Below are 14,256 nucleotides of genomic sequence, written 5' to 3' on the forward strand. Positions count from 1 at the left end.
TTTAGATTTAGAATATGCGACACTTTATGGACAAAAAATGTTTCAAACGCGTATTGATATTAACAAAGAAATGATCAGTATCGAAGATCGGTATTTTAGTCTCAATCGAGCCCTTTTGCTGGTAGTTGGTCTATGGCCTTATAAAAAATCGAAATTTGCTCAACTTCAATACATCTGCTTTTTAAGTATCTTAATAACCTTTATTATATTTCAGGTATATACAAATACACACACACACGCACTCACACACGCATGCACGCACGCACGCACACATGCACATACGCGCGCGCACACATGATATACTATATGAAAATATTTATTAAACTAGGTTATATATTATGTGATTATCGATTAAATTAGAATCAATCAGCTTTTTAAAATAAAAGTTAGATTATCGATAGTTAAATATAAATGATAAACGGCTCTAAAAATTAAAAAAAACAATAACAAAAAAAGCTATGAACGCAGATATTATGCACACAAGAAACTGTAATGATATTAAATTAATAAATAATAACATATTTATTAAATAAAGTTATTGAAGAATATTGAAATCGCGGAAATTTCGGCTCTTTTTTGGCCATTTTCAGCACAAGAGATAGATAATATAACGGATACAAATAATAAATCGTAATGGATATAAATAGGTTATTAACAAATAATATGAAGCTACCAGGACAAATAAAAAACTTGCAAAATCGCACGTATTGTCATATAGTCATCACGTCGCAGGTCGAATTCCTCCATGATTGATAGACCATAGAAGTAGAGATCCATATTCAATATAAGTCATAAATTAAAACTAAAAATCCAATAAGAGAGCGAAACAACCTGAACATTAACGACATATAATAAATAACATATAATAAATAAATGGAACATACAAAGTCAATATACAATAATACGTGCGTTAAAAGTCAGTGATGGCGATTGTAATATAAAATTCGGGATTCGTTTAAAAAAATACGAAAACAGTATTCTCGGATAATATGTTTAACCAAGCTGGCAGAACATTCAAAATATTCTTCAATATTTAAATTTCAATATTCTTCAACACACACACAAATTTAATGTAATAAATTTGTTATTATTCATTAATTATCATTATAATTCCTTATGTGTATAATATCTGCGCTGGCTCGGGGGGATCCCGTTTGCCTACATTCCCGATTGCCAACTGCTTCGTTTGCGCACATTTGGCCGACAGCTTCTTTTGCCAACATTCCCGATTGCCTATATCCCAATTGCCTACATGTATTATTGCACGCATGAAAAAAATAAAGAAACGAAAGTACCATTGTACACATGACATTATTGCGCACATACACATTGCACACATGACATTATTGCACACATGCACATTGCACACATGACATTATTGCATAATATAAGAAAATCATATTAACACTTTCCACACACGACTTTATTGCACACATGTTCATTGCACACATACAGATTGCACACATGATATTATTTCATGTAAAAAATAAAAATATATTTAGATGCTTTAAGCAAGATTTTCGTATGCGACGCATCTCCGAATTTGATCAATTTTTACAGACATAGTACGTACTAAATGAAGTCGAATGCCACAAATGAGAGTGGAAACGTTTTGTTCTTAAGGTATTCAAATTTTATTTTTATACTATGTTATTTATATCATATTAAATTTTTCGATTGTGTAAGCACAAGTTCTCGATTCTTTGGAAGTGGATCACTCAGAATATAGTGCGACCCGAAATGAGGTCTATAATTCTTCTGTTCCACATGGGTTTTCGACTTCCACGCAAAGTGAGGTCTACCCCACATCCCCCGTGCTTGCGGCCCGAAACAAAATCTATAATTGTTTTATTTCACATAGGTTGTCGACTTTCACACGAAGCGAGATTCGTTTCAAAATATAGTTTAGTATTTCAAAATATAGTCCTAGGTCCAAAATATTTTTAAATTCTAATATTTCTTTCTAAATAGAAATTTTAAATATTTTTCATTTAAGAAGATAATTAAAATTAAAATATTAAAAATAAACGTTTCTGCACATTCACTCTTATAGCATTCGATTTTCTTTAGTACTATATGCTTGTAAAAGTTCATCGAATTCGAAAGTGAGTCGCATACGGAAATCCTATCATCCAATTGATTAAAGAATTTAAGATGGGATTCTGTGAGCAATCCAGTATCAGTCTGCACTTTTAATCATGGATTCTAATTATGCAAAGTTATTTTCTTATTTTATGCGTGCAATGTATTTGTATGTGTCCGATATCATATGTGTATTAAGATTATGTATGCAATGTACAATAATATCATGTGTGCAATGTGCATGTGTACAATAATATCATGTGTGCAATGTGTATGTGCGCAATAATGTCATGTGTGCAATCTGTATGTGTGCAATAATTTCATGTGTGCAATACTTTCGTTTCTTTATTTTTTTCGTGTGTGCAATAATACATGTAAGCAATCGGGATGTAGGCAATCGGGAATGTTGGCAAAAGAAGCTGTTGGCAAAATGTTGTCCGCAAACGAAGCAGTTGGCAATCGGGAATGTAGGCAACTGAAGCCCTCTCTGCTGGCTCTCATAGTCTTTCTTTATGTTATTGTTTATTAAATATAAAGAATTTCTTATGAATAGTTTTGATGAAAATATAAGTAATAGTAGCTTTTGTTCATTTCTTTTTAATTAAATTTTTCTGATTACACAGAAAATGTGGAAATCAACTGCAAAAATATTTATTATATTTGTATATATTTACAAATATCTGAAAATGGTAAACTGTGATAAACGATTATTCTTTTTCCTTCTTGCTAAAATGGAATTGATTAAAAAATAATTCACTATGTGTATTATACACCTTATGTGTCACGTGCTATACTTTTTATATGATGTCATTTATAATTTTAAAAATATATACATTATTATACTTTCTCTTTCTTTCTTCAAAAACATCTTATATAAAAATTAATTATATTTTATATATTATATATGTATATGTTATCTAATCACATTTAATGTTATACTATATGTGCGTGTGCGTGTGCGTGCGCGTGTGCGTGCGCGTGTGCGTGTGCGTGTGCGTGTGCGTGCGTGCGTGCGTGCGTGCGTGCGTGCGTGCGTGCGTGCGTGCGTGCGTGTGTGTGTGTGTGTGTGTCTTTGTGTGTGTGCATATATACTTTTTATTACAAAGAGTAAAAGTTATATTATAATTAAATAATATAATTATTCATTATATATAAATGGAACATAGTTGTAAATATGTAGAATTACTTTGTGTTAATAAAGTAAATTTTCCATAGAAATTCTCAATTTCCCCATAAAAATTTATTGTGTTACAGTTTACAACATTTGTAACTTCAAAATGTACCGCAAATTTCGTCATCAAAGTTTTATCTTCAGCATTTGGTTTCATTTGCATAACAATAAAATATCATTCGTTTTGCATTAATAGTGAAACTGTAAGTTGATTATCTATTTGTATTTGTTTGAATATGAACGCTCTGGGTAACATTTTAGATCTATACATAGTTCCGTATTTACTAATAGAAATAATTAGGATTCATTAATACAGGTGAAAGATTTAATGGAACAAATTCAACGTATCTTCAACGATTTAAAAGATAGTAATGAAATTGCCATCATAGAAAGATACGGAAGAAACGCAAAATATTATACAGCTACATTGACAAGTAACATAGCTTTTTTCAATTTTTTTTCGCTTTTCAATTTTAATAAATTTGTTGTTGGAAATTTCGGTAATTATGCACTTTACGGACGACCTCACCGATTTCAATGATCCTTGACATATGTTGTCAAGCTCATTCTCCTGGGTAAGTATCAAAAAGTTTTAAGTGTCGCTCACTATTTATTAAAAAGTTTAATGAATATCATATGATTTTGCGACAGCATGTACGTTTAACAAGATATATTTGATGGAATATATGTTTAATATATAGCGAAGATCATCATTAAATGTAGAGTAAATTTTGTTTTGTGTTGCAAAGTACATGCTTGAAGACAGTAGGTTCCGCGCCCCCCCCCCTCTACGCGGGGGGCTCCACTTTCGGAAAATATAACCTAACTCAAACCTATTTCTGATTTAAAATTAAAATTTGGTTTAAATCAGAATAGGTTTGGATTAGGTTATATCTTCCGGAAGTTGAGCCCCCCGTAGGGGGGAGGGCGGAACCTACTATAGCCACAAATGTACTTTGCAAGATAAAACGAAGTTCACATGGGTTTGCAACTTTTCACGCGAAGCAAAGTTCATCTTAAACCAAATTTTAGTTTTAAATTAGAAATAGGTTTAAGTTAGGTTATATCTTCCGAAAGTGGAGCCTCCCCTACGGGGGGGCGAAACACACTGTATCCACACGTGTACATTTCACTTTGACTCTTAAAACGTACATAATGTCTAAAAATTGCACATAATTCGTAAAACTTTTTTTGTTAATAACTTTTTAATAAATGACGAGCGATTCTTAAAACCTTTTACTTACTCAGGAGAGTGAGCTTGACAACATATATCAAGATCATTGAAATCGGTAAGGTCGTCCATAAAGTGCATAATTACCGAAATTTCTTCACGGAACAACTTTTGTAAATTCTGCAAAGCATTAAGTTAGTATATACACTCGTCAACAAAATTATCGCATAGATAATTTCATGTCAAATTTTCGCATAACTTCAAATAAGTATAACTCCATAAAAAATGATCGTATTAGAAAATTTTTTTTCATTCTCAAGCTTAAAGCCTCTATTTTAAAAATCATTTGTCGGATTTAGAATTTATCCTCCCCCCCTCTCGTCATCTCCTTAAAAGTAAGGACGTGTTTCGTCTTCAAAAAATTGCATAATTTGACGCATTCAACGGGGTGGAATAAATTTTTTTCACAAATTTCATGATAATCATCATAAAATATGGTTTTTTTATGTGTGAATTGAAAAAAAATTAAGTTTGTACGATTTTTTTTCGCGGAGTTACGACACATCAAAGTTACATTTTTGTTCATTTACCGCCAACATTAGCATTACCTGATGCGCACCACGAGGAGGTTGCTAGTCGGATTTGGAGCATCGTATGTGTGTGTGTGTGTGTGTGTGTGTGTGTTGGAGGACAGAATGTGGAAATGTTCACATTTAAAAATGTGTATTGCCGCCTTGTCTTCGGATAATCTCTTGCAGTCGATCATGCATATTGTTGCAGGCTCTAATTATTGCCTGAGGAATATCATTCCATACTTGATTTAGCACTGTGATCATTTCCATATTCCCGTCCTCCAACACACAAACACACACACACACATGCATGCATGCACGCACGCACACACACTTCTGCACTCATCGATCTTCTTTAATTAATTTCACACTAATTATTGTGAAGATTGCAAAAAACAGCAAAGGACTTTCCTTCTTAATGTGAGCCAATCTACCTTCACACTTCGGATGTGCAAATAGTTATCAGACACCCTGTATATATGAATGTATTAAAAAAATTGCACTTAAATATGACTGTGACAGATATATTTGTATTAAAAGAAAATTTTACATTAATTAATTTCTTTTATACAATTCATTTATCATAACTTATTATAATAACCATTTATAGTGATTTAAAATTTTAATTAGAAAATTAGAAATTGTATGAATGCTTGCTAATAATGTTATTTAGTATTATTTATTTGCAGTATGTTTGTACTCATAAGTGTCCAAGTTTGGCCGGACATTATACTAATTTCATCTGTAAACAAATCTAGACATCGTCAGTTGTATATTTTGACTGAATATTTCATTGATCAAGAAAAATACTTCTATTATCTGCTACTACATATAAATGCAGCTATTTTTGTAGGATTTATTGTAGTAGCAGCGACAGGGACAATGCTCATCGCATATTTCCAATATATGTGCGGAATGTTTGCAATAGCTAGGTAAAACAATAAACATAAAAATGATGAAAAAAATTTAAAATAAAGAAATTCTGTTTTCTCGTTTGGTACGAATTTAAAGATTTAAAGATTTATTCTGCAAGATACATGTTATGCGATGTTATGATATGCGATTTTGAAATTTTATACTTACTTGTATCATCTTTTTCGTTACATTCTAAATATATTTATATTTTTCTGTTTACATTTACCGGGGTCATCTTTCTGAATAATTTTCAGAAGGTTTTAGCCGCTTGTTATTTATTAAATAGTTATTAACAAAAAAAGTTTCATGAACAGAACATAATTTTACCACATCATGTATGTTTAAGAAGAAATATATTTAGTAGAATATATGTATTTGTAAACTTTGCTTTATTTTGCAAAGTACATGCGTGGACACCGTGTGTTCCGCCCCCTCCCCCCTACGGGGGGCTCCACTTTCGGAAAATATAACCTAATCTAACCTGTGTCTGAGTAGGAAATACCTTGACATATGACATTTCGCTTCACATGGTTCACATGGTTCATGAGTTTATATAAGTTTGCAACTTTTTATGCGAAGCCAGGTATATTCCACACTTTAGATACGGGTTTGGTTAGGTTATATCTTCCGAAAGTGGAGCCCCCCCCCGTAAGGCGGAACACACAGTATCCACACATGTAGTACTTTGCAAGCCAAAGCAAAGTTTACAAATACATATATTCTAGATTTCAAGATTTCTAGTGAAACTAAACAATAATTCTATAGCTTAGCGATATGGAAGCGACAACGAACAAACGTAAACAAAAAATATAAACACATAAGTAAAATATAATATGAAACCGTGATGGACAAATGTAAACAAAAAATGTAAATACATAAATAGGATATAACGAAAAGATGATATAAAAGTATGAAACTTCAAAAGTGCATATCTGAGAAACGAAAAGAGACCGCCGCAAAATTCAAACGGTGCATTACTTAGGAATGTACCTCTACAACATATGTGAAAATAAAAATTTTTCGAACTGTGTAACCTAAAGTAAACATTTACCAAATTTTTATATTATCTGTACATATAAGAGGTCATAAAACGTAAAAATTTCTAAAAAATTAATTTTTAATTTATTGAAAACGAACTTTAATTAATAGTAAGATCAGAGTACGATAAAAGAAATAAAACAATATTTTGTTTCTATTTATGTTATTAAAATTTTTTAGTTTTATATTCGTGTAATATTTCAAACGTATGTTTTCTTATTAACTTTACTTCACTATTGTAATACTAACTTGTAAAGTTATGATTATTCAACTTCGAAATTATTATTAAAACTCTCAATATCACTATATACATATTTAGATAAATTATCTTAATTAATAATTATAATAATTATATTATTTATAGTTATCGTATCGAGAACGCAATAAAGATTCAAACATTGCAAGATATTAAATTGCAGAATGGGAATTTGATTTATAAGAGCATAAAAAATGCTGTAGATATTCACCGAAAAGCCATAGAGTTAGTTGTTATTTTATAACACATGTATAAAATATACGTAGTATATTATAAACTAACATTTTATTGTATTTAAAGGTTTTGCATATATCTGATATCTAAATTTGAGATATCATTCTTCTTTTTAATAATATTTGGAGTGATGAATTTAAGCTTGAATATTTTTCGAGTAAGTTTGATATTTAAATATAAATATATTTATTAAATTATCTAATATCTCTCTCTCTCTCTCTTACTTCTTAATATTGATTGATTTGATTGATATACTTGTGATCGCACTTTTATTATTAATTCACTACTTTTGTGTTTTTAAATACATCATAATACTACGCACGCACGCGCGCATAGAAAGAGAGGGGGAGGGGGAGAGAGAAAAAGAGTATAAATAAATGTGCCGAAAAACAAATACAGAATTTACTCAATAAAAAGGTTTACATTTATTTATTATTAATTGTTATGGTTATTATGGTTGTTATGGTTTATTTATTATTAATTGTTGTAATTAATTGACATGATATATCAACATTTGTTAATATAGAATAATGTCACAAATATTCTGTATCTTATATACCACCTTTTTAATTAATTTATAACTTACTTTTCCATAATACCATAATTTTTATTCGAAACTAACATTTTCTCTATTTTTTTACAATACAACACAAAATAATCTTATGTTTAAGAACAATAATTCACAAATTGTCCTTAAGAATTAATCAAATCTCGTAAGATTAAATATTTGCAATTAAAATTTTGTTTAAGAAAAATTTACATGAAGCATAAATCTTTTTGTGAGAATCTGAAAATTTTAACATTCACGTATAATATGTATAAAACGTATAATTTTTTAAATATATATAAATTATATATATTAATATACTGTAGCGGACACACATAAGTTTAAGACGATGAATTTTAATGAATTTCGGTTATACGCTTGTCGTATAAGTAGTCTTTTTTCATTTAGTTTATTTTGCTTTGAAATCATACAGATGCATGTTGGACTTTCTTAATCTCAAATCTTCGATTACCAAATGTAAACAAAACACAGTCTTCCCAATATTTTTGTTTTCCTGACTTTTATGAACAGCGGACATTAATTTAAGACAATCTATCTAAAATTAGTAACATTTAACAAATTCGCTTGGCATGTTGGTATATAAATACTAAAGTTGGTGTGTAGTGTGTTTTTTGTTGATTTAAGTTCATTTAGCGAGCATATAAGTATGAGTAAATCACGGAATTTACCTAACGAAAGGAAACAAATTGTAAGACTTCGAAAGCAAAAAAAGACATTTGTTGAAATATCAAGTATTGTTAATAGGTCAGAAACTACTTGTAAGCAAGCATGGTATAAATTTTTAAAAACTCGCTTTTGTTCTGATCGATCAAAAAGCGGTAGACCACGAAAAATGACTCAGAAAATGAATCGTCGCATCCATCGTTTGTGCGAGAAAGATCGTTTTCGTTCTGCAACTAATATTGCAGCTGAAATAAATGCAACTAATGATATACAAATTAGTGCTAGAATAGTTAGAAGACGGCTGGAACATTTTCAATTAAGAGCCCGAAGACCACGTAAGAAACTAACTATGAGTACTAAAAATCGAAAAATGAGACTTGCATTTGTTAATGCTCATAAACATTGGACAAGTCAAAATTGGCAAAATGTATTATTTTTGGACGAATCAAAGTTCAATCGTTTCTTCTGATGGAATACAATACATGAGACATCGTTTCAAAGAAGATTTAAAGCCACAATTTATCGCATTTTACCGACTCTTAAACATGGAGGTGGAAATGTAATGGCGTGAGCGTGTTTTTCCAACCGTCTTCTAACTGTTCTAGCACTAATTTGTATATCATTAATTGCATTTATTTCAAAATATCAGTTGCAGAACGAAAACGCACTTTCTCGCACAAACAATGGATGCGACGATCCATTTTCTGAATTGTTTTTTGTGATCTACCGCTTTTTGGTCGATCAGAACAAAAGCCAGTCTTTAAAAATTTATACCATGCTTGCTTACAAGTAGTTTCTGATCTATTAACAATACTTGATATTTCAGCAAATGTCTTTGTTTGTTTTCGAAGTCTTACAATTTGTTCCCTTTCGTTAGGTAAATTCCGTGATTTACTGATACCAAAATGCCAAGCGAATTTGTTAAACGTTACTAATTTTAGATAAATTGTCTTAAATTAATGTCCGCTGTTCATAAAAGTCAGGAATACAGAAATATTAGAAAGACTGTGTTTTGTTTACATTTGGTAGCCGAAGGTTTGAGATTAAGAAAGTCCAACATGCATCTGTATGATTTCAAAACAAACAAACTAATTGTAAGTGTAAAAAGACTATAACAAATTTTATAACAAGCGTATAACCGAAATTAAAATTCATTGTTTTAATCTTATGACTGCTACTGTATGTAATATTTTTTAGGAATTTTAGGATAATGATTGTAATTAAATAAAGGCTATCTATTTTTTAATTTTGATTTATACAGGGTGTCTGATAACTTTTCGCAATCCCGAAGCGTGAAGATAGATTGGCTCAAATTAAGAAGGAAGGATCTCTACTGTTTTGCAATATTCGCAATAATTAACGAAAAATTAATTAAAGAAGATCGGCCAATCTGCGTGAGTAAAAGCGCGCGGCGACGAAAATCGTTCCACTGTACCTAACCTTATACTAGGCGCGCGGCGAAGCGGTGAGTGGGAAAGGAGTAGTGAGTGAGTCCGGTCTAATATCGCAAAACAGTAGAGATCCTTCCTTCTTAATTTGAGCCGATCTACCTTCACACTTCGGGATTGCGAAAAATTTTCAGACACCCTGTATATCGTAAATGAAAATGATGTAGAATATAAGCTCGTTTCTGCGCCCTGTTAAATTATATATAATATATTCAAATATATATATGTATTATATTATATATACAGGTTGTCCCATTTTAAATAATGCATTAAGATTTCTCGAAAACTAGATAGATACGAAAAAATGTTTCAAACGAATTTTGTATATGATTCGGAGGGGGATATAAGAAGGTATAAGAAGGTCATTGATTTGACCTTGGGTGGCATCATTAAGGTCAGATCGAGGCCACATCAATTTTTTAAATGGAACATATTTTTGATTCCAGAATCTAATAGCTGATAGCAAGAGCTTTTCAAAACACTATAGGTTACATTGAAACGGCCTTTCTCGTCGCGCGCTTTCACTCACACGAATTAGCCGATCTTTTTTAATTAATATCTCGAAATTTTACGTGGTTGCTTGCAAAATGATATAGGGCTTTTCAGTTTGGTTTAACAAGATCTATTTATAGGTTTTTTTTGATACGATGGATACCCTGTATATACACGGTGAGTCATTTTAATCTAAAATCCCAATTATCTCGTTGGCAAATCATGACAGAGAAAAAATTTTCCCACAAAAGTTGTTTGTTTCTTTGGGGGCCATAAGATGGCACCATTAGTTTGACCTTGAAGAGTCATTTGAAGGTCACGTGAAGGTCACCTTCAATTTTTTAAATGGAACCTACATTTTCTCATTACATATTCTTGTAGCTTATCTCGAGAGCTTTCCAAAACACTATATATATATATATATACATATATATATATATATATAATACGTATCAGGATACATACATGTATTAAAATATGCGATATATAAAATTATATAAATAGATTTCTGTCTCTTGGATCTTATACATATTGTATTGTAAATTCTATAAGTACTATAAATTATTTAAAGTAAAATTATTATAAATAAAATCTTTTTTTAAATCCTTTTTTATTATTTCTACATTTAAAAAATTTAATTTATAAAATTTATTTAATTATATCTCTCTTATACAGCATATTTTAGGCAATGTATAATATTAATATAATGTAGACAATATATAATATTACAATATAATTACCTTAAATTATGTAAAGATTGCTAAATGTTATTTTAAATTATTGTTCAGTAGATAAAAATTATTAACAAAATCGAAATAAGAATACAAGACGAAATTTATGTTATAAAAATTCACTCATTATTAATACAAGATTTAAGTTTGAAAATTTGTAGTAAAATATAATATTTTTAGAAATATTGTCTTATTTTTAATTTTTTGAGCAATCCTTCTTTTAAATGAATTCACTTATTACAAATCTTTAGAATTTTGCAGTTTTATTAATACTTTAAATGATATTTAATCTATTAATCTATTTAATCTATTAATAAAATTAATAAATTTATTTAAAGTCTGACATTAAACTAATCAAAGAAATTGTCATTACAATAAAATAGAAATGAAATATATATTGTAATGATATAATATATAATTATCTCGAACATATATGATGATCGATACAGCTTGAAAAGTTAATATCTGATACAAAATTTTCAACGAATTTTATTGTAAATTATAAACTGTTTAAATTGATTTAGAAATTTTGATATTAATCGTTTAATTGAATTTTAGAAATTTTAATATTAATATTTTGATTACATATTAGATTTTTCAGATTGTATCATCAACATGTAATGCTGATGAACTTTCAATATCCTTTATAGCTGGATTTGTCAGTCTTATATATATGTTTCTAGCAAACTTAGTCGGACAAGAAATTACAGATCACTATAATTATATATATGTTGCTGCGTAAGAATATTGTAATTTATAATATATAGTCATATTACAAATTTAATAATGTAGATGATGTAAATACTTTTTACAAATTTAATATGTGTGTGTGTGTGTGTGTGTGTGTGTGTGTGTGTGTGTGTGTGTGTGTGTGTGTGTGTGTGTGTGTGTGTGTGTGTGTGTGTGTGTGTGTGTGTGTGTGTGTGTGTGTGTGTGTGTGTGTGTGTGTGTGTGTGTGTGTGTGTGTGTGTGTGTGTGTGTGTGTGTGTGTGTGTGTGTGTGTGTGTGTGTGTGTGTGTGTGTGTGTGTGTAAAATTATACATATGTCGAAAATTACTTAATGAGAATTTTAATTTTTCCCAAGTTGTTAATCCATCACTATTATTATTATATATAGATATCAAATTCGGTGGTACATAATTCCGCTAAACATACAAAAGTTGATATTGATTCTCTTACAAAGAGGCAACAAGACTTTTGGTTTGAATATTGGTGGATTATTTATAGCATCTATACAATGTTTTGCTACGGTAAAATTTTATATATTAATATATTAAATATATTATATATTTTAAAGAAATTAAATAAAAGCAATAATTCAACCATTTTTCATTACAGCTAGCAAACACATCTCTTTCTTATTTTACAGTTATGTATTCTGTACGATAATGATAGCAAAATATATCCATCAAATTATAGTTAATGAGTCACATATCACACGGTAGTAATTAAATAAAAATAAATAATTATTTTATTGTCAATAATAAATATATTTATTCTATTGTATTATGTAAATTTTAGTAAATGAGATAATACACGCAAGATTATATATATATATATATATATATATATATTTGCGTACGCGCATGTCATTTCCTAAAATTTACAATATAATAACATATAATAATATTGCATAATTATAACATAACTTTCATTCATTGAAATAAATGAGCATATAAATACACAGTTATTTATTTAAAAATATAAGAGTTTTATATATATATCCATATATATATATATATATATATATATATATATATATATATATATGGATATATATATAAAACTCTTATATCTTATATATATATATATATATATATATATATATATGTATATATATATATGTATATATATACAGGGTGACCCATTTTAACTTAGGCAGCCAAATAACTCGAAAAATAAGCAAGATAGAGAAAAATGTTTTAGACAAAAGTTGTATGGTTTCGAGGGGGCCATAAGATGGTATCATTGGTTTGACCTTGAAGAGTCATTTGAAGGTCACGTGAAGGTCACTTCAATTTTTTTAAATGGAATACCCTATATATTTTTGTACATTCTTGTAGCTTATTTCGAGAGCTTTCCAAAACACTATAATTAAGTACCTTTCCGTTAAGTACTTTTTGAGTTATGATGCTTGAAATAATTTCTTAATTTTACATAAACCGTAAAATATCTTGTAAAATATTCATTTTTCGATTATCTTACCTTAATACTTTTATGTACAAAATAATGAGAGGAATCAATTGGTGTAAAGAAAACACATAGTTGTTTTTAAGAAAAAATATGGAATTGTTAATTGCAAATTACATATTTTTTCTTCGATACAACTATGTGTTTTCTTTACACCAATTGATTCCTCTCATTATTTTGTACATAAAACTATTAAGGTAAGGTAATCGAAAAATGAATATTTTACAAGATATTTTACGGTTTATGTAAAATTAAGAAATTATTTCAAGCCTCATAACTCAAAAAGTACTTAACGAAAATGTACTTAATTATAGTGTTTTGGAAAGCTCTCGAGATGAGCTACAAGAATGTACAAAAATATATAGGATGTTCCATTTAAAAAAATTGAAGTGACCTTCACGTGACCTTCAAATGACTCTTCAAGGTCAAACCAATGATACCATCTTATGGCCCCCTCGAAACCATACAACTTTTGTCTAAAACATTTTTCTCTATCTTGCTTATTTTTCGAGTTATTTGGCTGCCTAAGTTAAAATGGGTCACTCTGTATACAGGGTGAGCCATTTTAATTAACGCACGCAATTATTTCGGAAACAAAGCATTTTAGAGAAAAATGTTTCAGACAAAAGTTTTATGGTTTCGAGGGGGCCATAAGATGGTATCATTGGTTTGACCTTGAAGAGTTATTTGAAGGTCACATGAAGGTCACCTTCAATTTCTTAAAT

The 14,256-nt window shown here is 29.4% G+C and overlaps 1 protein-coding gene across 1 annotated transcript; it reads left to right on the forward strand.

Annotated features, from left to right (window-relative positions):
- Positions 1-60: 60 nt before the first annotated feature.
- LOC145963864 (uncharacterized) lies at positions 61-12,730 on the forward strand. The gene is made up of 9 exons (XM_083086148.1): positions 61-214; positions 3,337-3,456; positions 3,570-3,687; positions 5,670-5,928; positions 7,314-7,430; positions 7,506-7,596; positions 11,934-12,079; positions 12,459-12,591; positions 12,680-12,730. Exons 1-9 carry the CDS (start codon positions 71-73, stop codon positions 12,728-12,730), a joined length of 1,179 nt encoding a protein of 392 aa, XP_082942274.1. The 5' UTR covers positions 61-70.
- Positions 12,731-14,256: the final 1,526 nt, after the last annotated feature.

This window comes from Camponotus vicinus, unplaced genomic scaffold, assembly GCF_025532165.1.
Source record: "Camponotus vicinus isolate PSW18456_S1 unplaced genomic scaffold, iyCamVici1.0 SCAF_13, whole genome shotgun sequence".
Taxonomy (NCBI): domain Eukaryota; kingdom Metazoa; phylum Arthropoda; class Insecta; order Hymenoptera; family Formicidae; genus Camponotus; species Camponotus vicinus.

Coding starts and splice junctions, on each gene's coding strand:
- LOC145963864 (XM_083086148.1), top strand. CDS start 71: ATGATCAGTATCGAAGATCGGTATTTTAGTCTCAATCGAGCCCTTTTG. Junction 215..3,336: donor TAACCTTTATTATATTTCAG/GTATATACAAAT, acceptor ATTGTGTTACAG/TTTACAACATTTGTAACTTC. Junction 5,929..7,313: donor GGAATGTTTGCAATAGCTAG/GTAAAACAATAA, acceptor TATTATTTATAG/TTATCGTATCGAGAACGCAA.